Genomic DNA, 17,070 nt, shown 5'->3' with positions numbered 1-17,070 from the left:
AAAAATCAATCCTGCCTTTCTCTGTGTTAGAGTAAGAACAGAATCTTAAACTGCTTTTAACATGAGGTGTTGAAAAACACTCAAAATGACATTGAAGTGTCATGATTTTGGCTGTATTATGTATGGTGGGGTTTTTTTAAATCTTTAAAATTCATAGCACCTTCTTGATAAAGTAGACTGATTTTCTACTTGCTTTATTCAGTGTGGAATATTTCCAAATTGATTTTAAACAGCTATTTTTTCAATTTGAGTAATTTTGTTGCAAGCTAATAGACAATGCGTAAGCATACCAGAATTTTAATGTTAACATATTTGTTTCAAAGCTGTTATCAACGTTAAAAAGCACAAAGCTAAATGTGGTTGCTAAAACATGGGATGCAATATGCCATGTAGTGCTGTGATTCTAAGCCTTCATGCATATTTATTATTTTCTTCCAAATTGCAATGCTATTACTGGTAGATATATCAGCGTTTTAGACTCAGTCTGTAATATGTCATGTAGTGGACAACATTTTGAGAGGCTGAGATGTATTGATCCACAGCTGAGAATGCCAAGAGGGAAAAAGCCTGACCTAGACCAGTGCTGTTTTAATTATATCGCGGTTTGAGATAGTTTATCATTGTTTAGATTAGTTTAAGTGTAACAAGTAAGTGATGCAATGCATTTCAGTGTCTGTAAAGGAAACTTAAAGGGTGAGATTTTAAAATCAAGTCCAGTTTCTGCCACAGCATTTTGCTTTTTCACCCAGCCCAGCAGGCAGACGTGGCCCAGTGCTGAGAACCCGAGTGCCTGCATCTAGTCTGAGAGGCCAACCCTTATGTTGCTTCATAAAGCAACAACCTCCTTTTGCAGCAACCTGCGTGTTCCTGGTAAAGCCACGAGAATGAATGTCATGGTTCCTTCTCAAACACCCAGCGTGCCTTTAGCTGCTGTGTGTGGGACACTGACACTCTGCCAAAGCATGGAAAGTCACCTTCCTCCCTCTTAACCCCTGGCCATATCCATATCCTTGCACAGAGACAATGTGTTATTTTATAACCTGTAGCTTTTTTAATGTAAATGATGACTTCTGGATGTGAGGACAATCTGCAGAATTCAGTCATCACTAATCTTTGCAGCAGAATGAGAACAAGGTTTGGAAAGATGCCTTTTTTAAAGGTAGTTGCTGTGTAATTGTGGGGATGATGGTGATGGTGATGGCAATGAGAGGAAGCAGATCTGCTGCTCTGTGCCTCCATACACGCTGCAGAGCACTTCCACTAGTGTTTAGGCAGGTGCTGCAGCTACTCAGTAGCACACTCTCCATGCTTTTTTCCACTTTTTTGTGGTTTTTCTGCTCCCCCCCCCTTACTCTTCAGGTATTTTGGTGGTTGGTGGAACAGCCACATCTTAAAGCTCATGGCAACCAATAGGCTTCTATCTCCATGTACCACTTCTGCTACTCCCTTCACCCTGTTCACTCCTCTCTCCACTGGATAAAATTTCTGTGGCTGCCTGCTTGTTTTGTCACCACTGTGTGCTGGAGGAGGTCATGGGTTTGGGAATCTGGGGCCAGAGCTGTGCCACCAGCAGTGCCTTCTGCCCTGGGTGCTCTGTGCTGTGCTCTCAAGCTGAACCTGTCTTAGAGATGAGATTTGTACTGATACCTCTTGTCTTTCGTGTCTTGCTCAAAATCAGGAGGAGCAAAAAGTGGCCCACAGCATAGTCTGTAAAGGAAAAGAGCATTTTGAGTGGATAAGCTGAGAGAACGGTGTGTTTTTTCTCAGTGATGGTAGTAAGGTTTGGATTAGGTGTTGGGAGGCATTGGTTTGGTTCTTCTTTCTGCCTTTGGCTCGTCATGTGTCATTAGGCAAACTGCTTAACCAGCTCCAGTAATGCCACCTGCAAAAAGAAGAGAGGTTAATATAGGTCATACACTGTAAAGTTCTTGAGCATGGTAACATGGTGCATCATTTTAAAGAAGAAAAATGAGATTGGGGTAAAGAAACATGAAACTTAGCAAGCAGATAACAATACAGGAATTCCTTAAACTTCCTTGTTGTCCCACTAGTCACTCTTGGGCAGATATACTGCTGCTTTCTCTTTGGAGAGGAAGAGGAATGGCTGTTCCAGCAGCCTGAACTGTTCCTGCACCCTGGCATCCCCCAGCACTGCTTCTGCATGGCAATATGGGAAGGTGATTTGGGAGCATGTTTCCTTCTGTGCTTTAGTGTGGCCCAAAGCCAAGTGCCACCATTGACAGGAATTCCAGCTATGGTTCTTTGGACCTGGAGCACATGTCAATTATTTCTCTTCTCTTTCTCCATACCACATAGGGATTGGATTGGAAGGAATGCTCTAAAAATAGCAAGTGCCTAAGCTGTGTAGCTGAGCAACAGAAGGTAGTATGGCTCTTCCTGTTGAACCATCTAAAGAAACACATTTTAAATGAACACACAAGAAACTAATACTAATTAAGTAATAGTATTCTGTGGAGACCTGTGGTAGACACTATAAGAGTGCATTAGCAAGCTATGCATAATTCAGCAATGCTGAATTCTTTCAGACATCATCTACAGGGAATTTTGCATAAGTATGGACTTAATAATTTGTCCCTTTGTGTGCATGAATAAGTGTTCCCAAGGGCATCATTTGGCCTGCAGAACCCCTATCACCAGAGGTGGTGTAGAAGAAAGGAAGCATCCCTGCTGAGTCTTGAAAACCAAGCTGAGATGATGCGATGGGTCTAAAGGTTGTCTTATTTGTAAACAGACGTTAAATGTGGAGCCTTATGATGGGATTATTATTTTTTTTCCCCTCGGGCACTTTTTTGAAAAGAATTGCAAAAAATGGGCAGTTCACAACAGACCAAGTTATAAACTAGCATTTTTCAAAATGGTAGCTGAGATACAGGCGTGTGAAAACATGCACAGGCACCTAACTAAGTGGTCTGGCACCATAGTCTCATGTGATGGAGCTAAAGCTGCTTGGTGAGCTGCTTCTAAAGTGAGTTGTAACAGCTTTGTATTCTCTTCTCCTCAATGGCAAAGTTAAGCAAGCAGGGAATGTATTTTATCTTGCCACTGGAGTAGGATAAGGACATGTTAGGTGGACAATTATGATGACTCAATTGACAGAAATTAGCTACTACATTAACCCTTTATATCTTACCCTGCCTCTTATTTTCAGAGGGTTGATAACCTAGTCGCCCCTAGCCAGGCTAATTGTGTATGAATCTGAAGACCCTTAGTTTAGGTACTCATAAAATAGAAATGATACTTGCTAATGGGACTTTATGCACATTTGATACTGTGCTATTTTATCATTGGTACCTTGTCAGCAGAAACAGCTGAGGTGATTTTTCAGGCCCTCTCAGCAATGTGCCTCTTTTTGCCATCAGTCCTAGGAACCTTGGAAGGGTGTGTGCTTGTCCTGTGTCACTGTATATTGCTATATCTGAGTTGCAGCAACCGAGATACATTTGTGCTCATTGCAAATACTTACAAAGTAGCATGGCATAATTGTCCCTCTGCAAGCATCTCTGTCTAAACTATTGTTTAAAACTGCCAAACACATCTTTGTTCTTTATTAAGACTAAGGCAACAACAAAAATTCTGTAGTTATCGGGAGATAATCATTCCCCAAGGGCATTTGGAACACTTCACAACCACAAGGTTGTGATTACTTCACGATTGCTATACTGCTTATTATTCCTTATTGCTTAATTATGGAATCAGAGTGTGTTTCCTGGATGCCATCTAAATAAGATTCTCCACTTCTCATGCTCTGCTTCAGTGTTCTGTGGACTGGAAAGCTTTGTAGTGTTTTGAGATGATGTAGAGGAGAGCAATAGGGCAGGCCAGTTAGGGAAGCTCTTTTGACCTTTGGGAGACCAGGGCATTCAATTTGTACCCTGTCAAATGCTTGCTGAGAGATCTCAGGCAAGTCACTCAGCTTCTGTATGCCTCAGCTCTACACCTTTGTTCAGGTGCTACCATAAATGAGGCTGTGTATCTAGAGTAGAAATGATATAATGGACTTCATCCTGATCTCTCAATATGGATTCAGGCAGTGTGATGTGAAGACCCTGACTTTCTTTTTGGTGTCTGCACATTCAGCCTGATTATTTTGAGTGGTCTTTGGTGGAGTGCAGTGGCTGGGGGCACTCTATGGGGGGTGAGAGTGCAAAGGAAGAGGAGATTTAATGTCTTAAACCAACCAGGTTGACAACAAAGTTAAGACTGGTTGGCAGCCAAAAGGGTTGTCCAGCACTGGAACAGGCTGCCCAGGGAAATGGTTGAGTCACCATCCCCAGAGCTATTTAAAAGAGGTGTAGATATGGCACTTAGGAACATGGTTTATTGATGGACTTGGCAGTGTTAACAGTTAGACTGGATGAACTTTGAGGTTTTTTCCAACCTAAATGTTTCTGTGGGTCAATGACAGCACTCCACCTGATTACACAAGACCCGTGACTGGAGCACAAGTGGTCTGGCTCCCAGCAGTGCTGAGAGCTCAGTTGCTCTTGACCAGAGTGAGTCTCTCAGACAGAGACCACAGCACTGTTCCCATTTGCTAGGAATGGTTCCTTCAGATTTACATCAGGTGAAGGCAAGCTGCTGCAGTTGGTGCTTGCCAGGCTGTGGTGCTTGTGGGTCACTGGGTTGGCAGCAAGCCCACCTGAAACAGGCCTGTGATGTTCCTGTGTTTCAAAAAGGCTTCGATGTCACCACTCTTTGCTGATTCAATGGGTCTTACATGACTCGCTGCCTTGAAAGGCAATGTACTGTTGTGGTTACACATTGAAAAAGAGTAGAAAGTGTGTTTTTTTCCCAGGCTCACTGGGCCTAGAAATGTCCTCCAAATAACTCATTTTGTAAAATCTTTGATTTAATGCTTCATTGAATCATGTAACCTTATTCTAAGGAAGGGGAAAGCATCCAGCATGTATTTTAGCCTTAGCCCTCGATTTTTTGAGTGTATACATTCAGAGGAAGATGAGAAGTTGAGTGCTAAAACTCAGGTTTCTAAATCATCACCTAAATTTCCAGATGAAACTCCCGCTGAACTTCATTCCTTGGACTTGTTTTTGAAAACTTGAATAAGAAAGAGACTTAGTGAAACTCCCTTATTATTACAAGGTTGGCATAAAGTGTGCTTAATGAGATGCTTTTTTTGGTAGCACTTGATTTTTAAATCCCCCTTTTCATTCCTGAAATCCAAACGTTAATAACACCTTTCATTGTGGCTCTCTCTGCTAGTGTGCATCTTCTGTCTTCTGCAAGAGGCTGCATGCAGTCCTGCTAGCAAGCTCTTGTGTCATAAAAAGAATTTGTTCAGAAAATAAAAATGTATTGTTTTCATTGTTCGAGGATGCTACCAAATTGGCTGTATGTTTGTCTAATAATCACATCTAGAACTGATTATTCTGGTAATAACCTTAAGATATTATTTAAAAATAAATATATAAATGCACTACTTTTGTACTAATACTAGTTTTTAATCTCTTCTTGTTTCTATGAAGTCTGAATGAGATTTTCAAAATTGAATAATAATTTGATCCGTTAATCTTTTGAAGCTAGTAATTTTATTTTCCCCTCTTTGCAGTCTCTGAGGCTCGCAAATGAATAGAGCTTCATTACTGGAGTCTGCATTTAATAACCATTATCCATTATCTTGTAATTAAGACTCCCTGTAACGAATCATGAGGACAATGCAAAAATACATAGTACATTTCTTTAATGAACTGGAAAATGTTCATCTTGTTCTATTTAGTAATGAGTTGCTGAATAGTCGTTAAATCCACTGGAGAATAGAGCTAGATGGATTTTGAAGACTATCTTGAGTTTGTGGTTAATCTATTAGAATTAAAATTTCATCTTCTATTTTTATCAACAGCTGATTAGAAGTCATTCTGTTTGACCAAATTGATTAGAAGACCATATACAAGGGCAGCTGTTGTTTAATGAAAGTTTTTAATGAAACTGTACCATAGAGACTTGTAATTATAAGACTTATAAAAGCTTTGACTTACCTTATAGCAGAAAAAAAAGAAAAGTACTGCACTGAAGGACTTTAAGTGCTACATTTCAAAAGGGAAATTAAAAATATAATTTGGCAATGTTGAAGTTTCACTTCCACTGTTCCTTGTTTTAATGTGACTATCAGATGTCCGTAGTGTCTCTCTGGAAGGGAGTAACTCTGAAATGTGTAACTCAATTGTCTCTCCTGTGTGCTTCGTTCTTTGCAAAGCTCAATCATCTAGTAATTGCCTCTTTTGCACATTGCACATTCTGTGAAGTTAGAATGTTTTTCACAAATAACTGTTTTTCCTTAGAATGGAAATTGTCACAGGAGGGTGCGACTTAATCACCAGTGGGGCCGAGTTGGTGCCTTGTCAGGAAGCCCATAAAGAAAACCATGGTCTAACAAAACCCAAAGTTGGTGATGCCATTCTATTATGTTTAAATCACAGGACACAGAAACATGCCTGGCTTTGTCTTAACTTCCCATCGGGCTGGGACCCAGCTGTGTGCCAGTCAGCTGTGTCCTCGGGAAGAAGGCTCTCCGGAGTGTGCTGCAGCACACCATCAGGATGTAGCCTAGGCAACTCCTCAGTTTGAGCCAGGAGTGAAACTTCCCTTCCTTACTCTAGGGGATGTTGTAGAGGCATCATCACTCACATAAGAGACAAAATGGACCCTAAGCCAAATTTGAAGTGGAAGCAGATGCAGTTCCAATTGACTTAAGTGGATGATGCACTACACGGTGTTTGAATTATCCCTCTTCTTCTCCCAATTACTTTTGATAATTAATGATCCCACAGTACACCTTTTCTAAGAAGTAGGTTCCTAGGGATGAAGTGTGTCCTAATGAAACGAAAGAAGTTTTATCACTGTTTTGTGTCAGTGCACAATCATACACTGCAAAGCACATTTTTTTTGGTAGTTTTTTAGCTTTTTGTTTTACTGTACTGCAGGATTCATTTTAAACCAAAGCAGAGCAAGAATACACAAGAATGTTACTCAAGTATTAAGACAGGCAGTGGAGAATATTGTTCACAAGTGAGAAACCAGAAAAAAGTAAACTAAGGCTAACTTTTGTTCTTTGAATAATACACATTTTGACCTTGTTGCTGCATTGTGTCAGACCATGGCTAAGTAGATGCAATGTAATTTAAAAAACTGCTGAAAATAATTTCTGTTCAGAAAGATCCTTGTGGAAATACTAAAAGGTTGATTTATATGACAAATTCTTTCTGAGGAAATAATTTCCCTTGTTGTGATTAGTCAGACACGTTCCTTTTAATGTATAGGTACACATACACTGAGTGTCTGTACAGGAACATGTATTATGTTAGACTGTCCTGAAGAGATTGTTGGTTTGGTAGCTCGAGCAAATAATTAGGAGCTGGGATGTTCATTTAGTCTCTGGGATGACTGACTTACTCTGAAACCATGTGGGTGCAATCCTCCTCCTCTGCCTCGACCAGAGCAAGGTTAGCACCCACACCACGGGGACGTACATGTAAAGGGATGCTTCATAATGGCTGTGAAGCAGGACAACATCTTTGGAAACTGTGAGCTCTCTGTGTGCAGGGTGACTCTTGATCTGAAGCTGCTCTAAAGCTTTTTACTTCCTTTCAGGTTCTGATTTTATAAAGACGTCTACAGGAAAGGAGGTGGAAAACGCAACCCTTCCAGTTGGAGTAGTCATGATGAGAGCCATTAAAGAATACTACTGGCAAACTGGCCACAAGGTAATTCTCACAATCTTTATAAAAATTAGCCAAACAGGCTCACTAAGGAGGAAGTAACAACGTAATAGGATTTATTTGCTAATATTTGTATACTTTTTTTTTTTAAATGCACTTTTGGATTTTCTCCCTTGAATAACTGTTACTTCGTTCCCTAAAGGATCGTGCAGTCTTAATGTGTCGCCTGCTGCATTTGAATTTGAATTTGGTTTCACCATTTAAAGTATTTAAATGGTCATCTCCATTAATAACAGGGCAAATCTCAAGCTAGTAGTGAATGTCCAACTCCCATAAACCTCAACAGAGCTATACAAATTTAGAGCCACTGAGAATCTGTCCAGTGTGCACAACTGTATTTTCTGACTTTGTTCTGGCAACTCAAGGGATAAATTTTACTCTTTCCTCCCTTGCCAGAGAGGCTTTCCAAGGGAGATCCAGTTGTATCCTGTTGCCTGGGATGGAGGGAAGGAAGGAGGGACAGGGACTGGAAGAACATTAAGTCCTGGTACAGAAGGTTTATCTGTTGAGTGCTGTCACTAGAGAGAAGAAGCAGTGAGGAGCATATGGCAAAGATAATGATGAACTGTTGAAGCATCGAGAAAGGAGGAGGTTAACAGGAGAGCTTAAACCACCTCTCATCTTTCTTATCCACAGGCAAGTGGGGGCTGCCAGTTAGATCTGGTGCTGGAGTTCAGCAGTGGGCTTTGTCCGCGCCTTCGGATTCAGGGAAGGGAACCATGTCTCTAGCTGAGAGCCTCTCCCTGTTCCTGGGCCACCCTTCCTTCCTCTCCAGTTTATCCTTCTATCCCTTCTGCAGGTGGCCTTTCAAGGTACAATGTCAGGACATGGGGTGAGCAGTGGGATAGGGTCTGAGATGTCTTCAGGGCCTGTTGGAGCTTGAGGAGCGCGTGACAGCAGGTTAGATGTGTGTCCACCTGCTCTCTGTAGTCATCTAGGTGAGGCCAGCATGGATCCCCGGGCTGTCCTCACTCCTCTCTTCCCCAACCTGCGTCTTTCTCTGCCACACAACAACTTGAGCAGCTCTGACAGTCTTGTTTTTGTGGGAGCATTGTCACTGCACCAACGTGAGGCAGATCCCTGGGGCTGGGTGACTCACCTCTGTGCCAGTGCTGCTTGCACGAGCTGTGTGCCAGAAGTTGGGCTCTGCTGCATTAGCACAGCTTTGTACCTATAATTGGATATAAATGTTGAATTCACCTTTTGCTTTTAAAGGATGCATTCATGGCATAAAATGTGTTATTAAGAATAAGTGCTTATGTCTGTGTGCATGTGTGTGTGTCAGTGAATTAGATGTAAACTGACTTTGTGTACTTTTATTAACTGAAGACAATATTATCAGTGACAAGAGATTTCTAAATGGTTTCTTTAACAAACTAATTTTGCTGCTGTAGGGATGCTTTCTAGCAAGGCGTTGCCTGGGAAAAACAGGTTAATACAGAAATTAAACTTCTTCAAGGAAAGGAGCAAGTTGCAGAGTAACATTTATTGACTGATAAGCTGTGGTGGTGATATGAAAAGTGTGCAATATAATGGGAAATAATCTTTTCCTGTCATTATTGAAGGACATACATAAATTGGTTTTTCTGTTGGGAAAACTCCCAATCCAGAAAAACTTATTACTTTTAATAATGTAAGGTGAAGAGAAAATTCTTGAGGAGATGAACTTATTAAGCAAAATAATGAAATGCTGTGAAACAGCAGGAAAGTGGTAGCTGGACTTTGTACTGCTCTTGAATTAAATTCCAAGCCCCCTTCCTTTTTGCGTTTTTATGGTAGTCAGATGTTCTGTCTGGAAAGCTGGTAAATGGAGGAGAGGACAGGCTTGTCTTTGTCAGCTTTTTTTTTGGCAGAGAAAAGAGCTTTTAGACTTTGCTAAAAGGGGAAGGAATTCTGAATGATGTTTTTAATTCTCAACTTAATTTTACTTGGTTTTTGCCACGGATTACCTCAAAGAGCTGTAACATTTCTAGGAAGAAATCTAAAATTTGAATTTCATTAGAATTTCTCTTTCTGAGGGAAACCACATTCCAACTATTTTAATTTATTATCTAGAAGATGCTTTTCCAGTTGCTGTGGTTTAAATTCCTTTCGGAAATCTAATGTTAAGAGATGGATGCATACACTCACATCTCTTTGTCCATCCACAAGACCACAGTCTTTATGGTTTGGATTTATCAAGCTTTTCCTGCTGTTGTTCTTTTAATCTTATTCGAAATATGCCATTACCACAATGCTCTGGGGTGAGAGAGAAGGATTTATTCTGTGTTTGTTGGTCCTGAAATCACTGTATAAAGATTACCAAACACATTTAAAAACAGATACTTTTGGATTCTGCTATTTTATCCATAAGGTACAAAGAAATCCTCAATGCAGTGAGGTTTCAGAAGCTTATATGTAAAAAGCAAACCAACAATTCTTGCAGAAGGCAGAGGTTTATGGCAGAGGGAAACATAGGAAGAATTGCTGTGTTCCTCATATTGTCCTGATTTACTTTTTTTTTTTTAATGCAGAAACATTTTTTCCTAATTCTCCTTGTTTTCCAAGAGTTTAGTTAGCTGCTAAAGGCCAACATTTTAACTAATGCAGGTGCCAAAATTTTTGATAGCTCCGTATCACAAGCTGTGTCTCGGAATGAGGTGTGTTTAAATGGCACATGAAAGACTGGCATTAGGGGTATGTGCCAAGTCACCTCAGTGCTGGCTCTGCACAGCAGGTCCACCATGGGATTCAAGATGTGCTTTACCCCAAAGATAGGCTTTACTTGGCGTGTGTGCCTCTAGTACATGGCAGTTCACCTGACCAAATATGACAGATTTCTCACATCAAGTGACTGAAAGCGTATCCAGCGTGGGAGGGAAGTTCTGCAGTTCCTGTGATTTTTGATAAGGACAAACCTAATTTAATTCCCATTTGGAAAATTTTAGTGAAAATTAAACCTCTGATGGGTTTGAATGTACAGCCAAATTACATGTTACTCTGGTGTACAGGGTTTTTGTGAAGTACAGCCATCTCACTGCTGTCCACAAGTCAGCTGCCTCACATGCTTTAATTCAGCATCTTTAGTGTTATTGCACGTGTATTTGTTGTTATATATTTGGAATTAGACTGTGACATGGGCAGTAGGTGATTGTGCAGATGTCCCAGGTCTGGGCTGAATCCCTTGGCCTGATATGTGCAGTAGGCAAAGTAGTCCCATTAGACCTCAAGCCCAGCTCCTGAGAAAGTGCACAGGGTTCAGTAGTATTACTCCCTCAAAATGAAAATGTTATCTTTGACAGTGATGGCTGAGGCTTGATAGCTCTCAGTGCTAGAGCTTATCCTCTTTGCAGTCAGGTCCTTACTGGGTAGAGCTGTTACATACACCACAGACACTGTGAGACTGCAGGTGTACAAACACTGATTGCTCTTCCTGGTGTTGCTGATGAATGAAAATGAAAATGTGTATTGAACTTCTTTTTTTATTTTTTTTTTCCTGTATGAAGGTTGGATTTAAACCTGCCGGGGGCATTCGGACAGCCAAAGAAGCCATCACTTGGCTTATGCTGGTGAAGGAGGAGCTGGGAGTGGAATGGCTGACACCAGAGCTCTTTCGCCTGGGTGCCAGTAGTTTGCTGGGAGACATTGAGCAACAGGTTAGTTGTTGACAACTTTCAACTTCTGGAGATAAAGTCAATCTTTCTAGATATGCTGGCTTGCTGATTTTGCAGAAGTAGAACGTACATCTGATTCATTATTAGTGACATGTACTTCCAGCCCAGTATTTCTTTAAATATGGCCTGTCGTCACAGACACCTGGGACTCTGATATTCCAGCAGCTGACCACTGTCTGTTTGCAATGCAGTGAGCAAAGACTTTCAGTTTGTACATGTATGCAGTCTTTTGCACTCCCAGCTGTTGCCAGTTCAGCTGACCCTCAAAATACCTCTCAGACCTTTTATGTCACTGTACCACAGCTGTTCACCATATATTTCCATGCTGTGGAGAAAGTTACATCTCATCCAAATGCTGCTGATAGAGAAGCTTTTACATGTTGATTATTTCCTGAGAAAGAAGTTGCCAATGGGAAGAGGAGTTCTGACCTATCTACCCTTGACCTACATCACTAGCACAGGGTATCAACCCTGAAGGATGCAGCATAGTTGGGAACAGAGTAGTGTTGGAGGAACTACCAAAACATTAAGGCTTCTGAACTTCACTCCTGTGTTCACTGAACCCAGGAGATAAGGTGATACCAGCTTTAACCAAGTAAAAGTTTGAGAGTCCTTGTGCTGTTGATGCCGGGAAAACATGAGTTTTGAGGGAGGAGAAAAGCACCAGTCTGTTCCCTTTTCCCACCTTTCTAACAACTGAAATACTGACATGCCTTTAGAAATATAGAACATCTGAGAGATGTCAGTTATATTCATGACTGTTGAAAACTCACTCCTGCAGTGAGGATAATATTGGCTTGCTTCATTGCCAGACTTCCTCTGCCTCACTCTTGACCTAAAATTATGTTCCTGGTTGTGACAAAGCAGCATGAGCTTTCTTGTTACCACTGCCATTGCTGCTGAGTCTTAGGACACAGCCAGTGATTGTGTCACACGATTTCTTCTGATTCCTTAAGGGTTGTATCCTTTTATATGCCAGGGATTGCATGAATGCCCCAGTTGTGACCAAAGCTCTGCTATACTGTGCCATCTAAAAACATGGAAGATAAAATGTCCCAGTCATTATATTCAGTAAAACAAACACTGAAATAATCAAAATCAGGTAAAAGCATTGGGTTCTGCCTGGCTCTTTTTGAAAAGCAATAAGAGTCTTTCCTTTTTACCTTTTTTTTCCAAATACAGCAGCAAGAGCTGCTATAGTTCATATTCTACAAACAAATATATAAAGGTATATTACATCATATTTTATGCACATACACAAACAAATATCTATCATCTTCATCTGGCATGCCTTTAATTTGTTACTTCCTTGACACTTTCAGTTTTATAGTCATATATAATTCCATCATAAATTTTCCTTTTTTTCCTTGCAGATTTTCTATCATGTGACTGGCTCTTATCCACTTCAGCATGAACTGGCAATGGCTTAGGCACAAAATCAGCTCAGGATTACTTTTACAAAAGAGGTCTTTAAGCAAACAGCATTCAGAAGTCTTCTGACAACCAAGTGCATATGATGGAATGAAAGGCCTAATTCTCCCTTCTTCATATTTTATAGTATTTAAAAATATGCTCAAGTCTGCTGGTTGTACTTGATCCAAAAGCAGAAAAAAAATGGTATTTCTGAAATAGTTAAATAGTTAATACTTACAGATTTGCAAAGTTAATCTTCCAAAGTTCCTCAGACCAGGCTGAAAAGCTTATTAATGGCAACACTGAAATACTATGAAAGAGATTTAGGTGGCCTGGTAACACTTTGCAGTCACAGAATATGAAGCATCTCTGGAATGTTTCAGATCGCTAATTAAGAGCTACTGATCTTGAAATAGATTTCCATTCACCTCAGACAAAATCTTCTGGCACAAATGTGTTGCACTGTTAATTGTTATGTTGATTCAGTTTCAAGCATTATAACTGCAAAGAAGAATGAAACTTGGCTAATACTGTCTTTTATAAAATGTCTTCTGTATCAAAAAAAACCACCTCTTTTTTATTTTTTGTATTTTTCCCCTCAAACTTGGGCACAGACATCCATATTTAGACCCTTGAATAAAAGTGGCTTGATTTCTAGAGCAGCTGAGTATCCACAGTTGCTCCTGAAGTTAATGGGAGCTCTGGGTGATCAGAACAACTGAAAATCAAGCAGTCTCTATATAGGTGCCTAACTATGCATTCAGGGGCCTATTTTTAGCCATTTCACTCTTAAAATTTTAGTCTAACTTGCTTAGAAGCTCCCATTCCTGTCTCCTGTCATTTTAAAACACATTCATGCAAATCTTTCCATTTTAATGTAGGGGGGTTTGACTGTCAGTTTGCAGGTGTCACTGCTGGCTAAACTTCAACTTTGCCAGTCTAAAAGCAATTCTTTAATTTAAAAGGTGAATTGAATTGTGTCCTATATGGGGTTTAATGCTTTAATGTAAAAAAAAAAAAAGTACTTTTCTCAGAGCACATTAAGAATAATACTGAAATCATCAACACCTTTTGAATATCAGACTGGAGCTGGTGGATTCATTATATCAGGACTGCATTCTGCTCACTAACCAGAGTTGTACTAAAAACTTAATTATCTTATCGTCATGACTAGTCTCACTGACTTAAGTAGGTCTCATCATGGAAGTAAGAGTAGGAGGATTTTGCTGTAAATCAAGCTACAAGGTACATTTATTACAAAGAGATTTATTATAAAGAAATAACTCGGTTATTTATCTGGTTATGCCACCTGAATCACTAGTGTGCTACAAACCACCTTGGACAGATAGGAAAGCTGATTAGGGAAAAAAATCAGAGAAACAACATATAGAGAAAACAAAATCCTATATGCAATGCTCAGTACTAAAAATGGGCCTTAATTTCTCAGGAAGTAGTTCATCCGAGGCTCTCTGTCTTTTTCTGCTTTAGGTCTCTTCACAGAAAATGAGGCTGAGCTGTAACACTACTTTCATGTTTATTTTCCTGAAAAGTGGCCCTTTTTGCCATGGGTTTTCTTTCTGAGTTCATTGTCAGTCTCTTCAAGGAAAAATCCAGTGCCTGTTTGCATATTGAGAGGGAGATTCTGCTGCTCAGCTTTAAGAAATGCAGAGCCTGTTATTTGAGGTCAGGTCCCACCAGGTGCTTGCCAGGCTGACCCTCTGCCGTGCCCTCCCAGCAGCCACACACTGGATTTTGCTGCTGTTTAGCTGTATAAATGTTGGTGTGTGTTTCCATAGTCTCATATTAAAAAGTCATACTACTTGCACAGTATCCTGTTTTGTTGTTGGTTGACTTTTGGACATTTAGGGTGAAGACAGAAGATGCAAACTGTTTTCGGAGATGCTTTAGTTTCCAGGTGAAGGACTCTGTGTAGTTCCTTAAGATTAACAGAGGTCCAGCTTTGCCACCTCACTAGGTAAGGTGAGTCTCACCTCTGGGAACAACCTTATTGTTTCCACAGAAACTGTGTCAATTAGTGAACTTGCCCAGGAGGAATTCTGTGGAATCAGCCCCCCTTTGTTCTGATGTGCACATGGGCTGTTGCTGGTTACTTCACTTCAAAGGTTTGGCTTCCTGAGAAGTCAAAGACAGCTGCTTCCCTTTTCCATGAACATTATAAACACACTGATGTTAAATACTGTGCAACTCCAGGCCAACCAGTGTTTTGGGAGAAGCTGGCTTGGAGAGTAATTTTATACATTTTTTTCTGTTGAAACCTATAATACTTTTTTGGAAAAAAAGAAAAAAAGTAAGAGTCTGTAAACACATCCAAATAAAGATGATTCTGGTTTTGGAGTGTTTTTTTTCAAGGAGTAAGCAGAAGGCTCATTGTTTCAGAGCAACTGGTTGTCTTTGTTAACTCCTTGGTGACACAAGTGAGTTATATTCAGCCTGTGTCTGTTCCCCCAGCATGACCCAGAGCCTTGTCTCTCACTCCTCCTCCTACAGAAACTGCTGGTACCAGCCAGGTATTGGTCTGTTGACAGCCCTAAGCAATGTGAGGGCTTGAACCTGGGCCAAGGATCCCTTCAGGAGCAGCAGGAAACTGGCCTGGAGACAGACAACAAGGCATGTCCAGGGCCCATCCAGGAGACTTAACCAACAGCACAGGTCCGAGGTCCATTGCACAGGCAGGGCTGGAGACCAGCTGAGCTGGAGTGGGGCTCCTGGGCCCCTGCTGTGCTTGGAAGAAGGCTGGGCAGAGCCACAAGCATCACTGGGATTAAGCCAGAACTGAGCCTGTGAGAGAGCCAAACACAGGGGGGTGCAGGGACTAGCTCAGGTCAGAGGCCAGAATCCCCAGGGTCCAGTTCTTGGTCCCCAATTCCAGTTCCTCAGTCCCTGTCCCCTCGTCCCCAGTCCCTGGTCCCCCAAGTCCCCAGTTTCTTGTCCTCAGTTCCCGGTCCCCAAACCCCAACCCTGGTCTCCAGCATCCAGGGACACCCCTAACCCTGGACCTCCTGATCTGGGTGGACCAGTGAGGGGGCAGTTTGGGGTGAAGGTGGCACTCAGCACCATCCCCCTGTCCCCTTCCCCAGGGTCAGCAGGGTGCAGACCCTGCTGGGGCAGGGGACACACATGTCCCCTGGCACAGGGACCATGGGGGGATGCTCAGGCCCCGCACAGGTCCCAGTCTTTGGGGGGTCCCGTACCCCAAAGGTCTCTCCCATCCTGGAGAAGGGATGGGTCCCATAACGCAGGGTCCCTGTCCCTGGGGGGGCAATCCCCCATCCCAAAGGGCGTGGCAGGATCTGCATCCCCACCCACAGGGAGCTGGGAGCGCTCACCCTGGGGTCTCCTAGGCTTGCTGCCCTTTGCCTGCCTGGCACTTCCACTGCCCCTCTCTTCCCTCTTTCCCAGATGTTTCCTGATGACCATTTGTTGCTCTTTAGTTCCCGTGGTCAGCTGAGGTTTCTCGGGGCTGCTGCAGCTGGTTGTCAGCCCTGTAGGCAGCACGTGAAAGGCAGAGGGCCTGAGCTCAGCTGGGAGCTGTGGAGGGGGCGGCGCTCCGTTGCTGCACAGACTTTGGGAAAAGTTCAGATTTAGCACTGTGCTTCAGGCCATTAGAAAAGGAACAGGCAATTATGCACTCAACGTCTAAATATATTTCAGAGTGTAACATATGTTTTGTGCAAGTCAGTCTTGTATACTAATTTATTATTTTTATAGCACTTATTCATTTAGGATTTTAAATAGCTTCATTTTGTAGACGGCATTACTTTGAAAAGAAGAGAATAAATTCAAGAAGAAAGTCAAGTAGAAACTGCAAATCTAGAATATTCTGCATCAGCTTATTTACAAGGAGAGGGAATTGGGAATGAGGGTAAGCTTTTTTCCTGGTTTGTAGGAAACAAAGATATTAAATAGTAATTATATGTGAAGTGCACATAGCAGCTGGGACAAGTAATACTTTGATATCTTTATTTCATCAGTCATATAAGTTCATTTTTTCATTTCCTTTGTGAAGCAGGGAACATACATTATATACCATAGCACATGCCACTGAGACAAAAAAACCTGATCTACTTTTAATTTTATTTTGCTCACTTGGAACTTTGGCTTCCTGCCTCTCTGGGGGTGAAAAGCCCCACAAACAACAACAGCAAGTTTTATCCAAATCTTGGTGAGCTTTGCTGAAATTGCCAGTGCTGATAGCTGGATGTTATGTATCATGTGGGGTAGGGAGTAGA

General features: G+C 41.5%; 1 protein-coding gene across 1 annotated transcript in view; it reads left to right on the top strand.

Moving 5' to 3' along the window:
- DERA (deoxyribose-phosphate aldolase) overlaps positions 1-12,980 on the top strand; it is a 50,988-nt gene extending 38,008 nt beyond the window's left edge. Inside the window, exons 7-9 of the mRNA XM_051784477.1 lie at positions 7,627-7,739; positions 11,240-11,389; positions 12,781-12,980. Of these exons, the coding sequence (XP_051640437.1) occupies positions 7,627-7,739; positions 11,240-11,389; positions 12,781-12,837 (320 nt within the window). The 3' untranslated portion in view covers positions 12,838-12,980. The remainder of the gene's footprint in view (positions 1-7,626; positions 7,740-11,239; positions 11,390-12,780) is intronic.
- Positions 12,981-17,070: the final 4,090 nt, after the last annotated feature.

Source organism: Manacus candei, unplaced genomic scaffold (genome assembly GCF_025592945.1).
Source record: "Manacus candei isolate 608988 ecotype Guabito, Panama unplaced genomic scaffold, ASM2559294v1 h1tg000018l, whole genome shotgun sequence".
Lineage (NCBI taxonomy): Eukaryota > Metazoa > Chordata > Aves > Passeriformes > Pipridae > Manacus > Manacus candei.
This window is presented reverse-complemented; position numbering and strand designations above follow the sequence as displayed.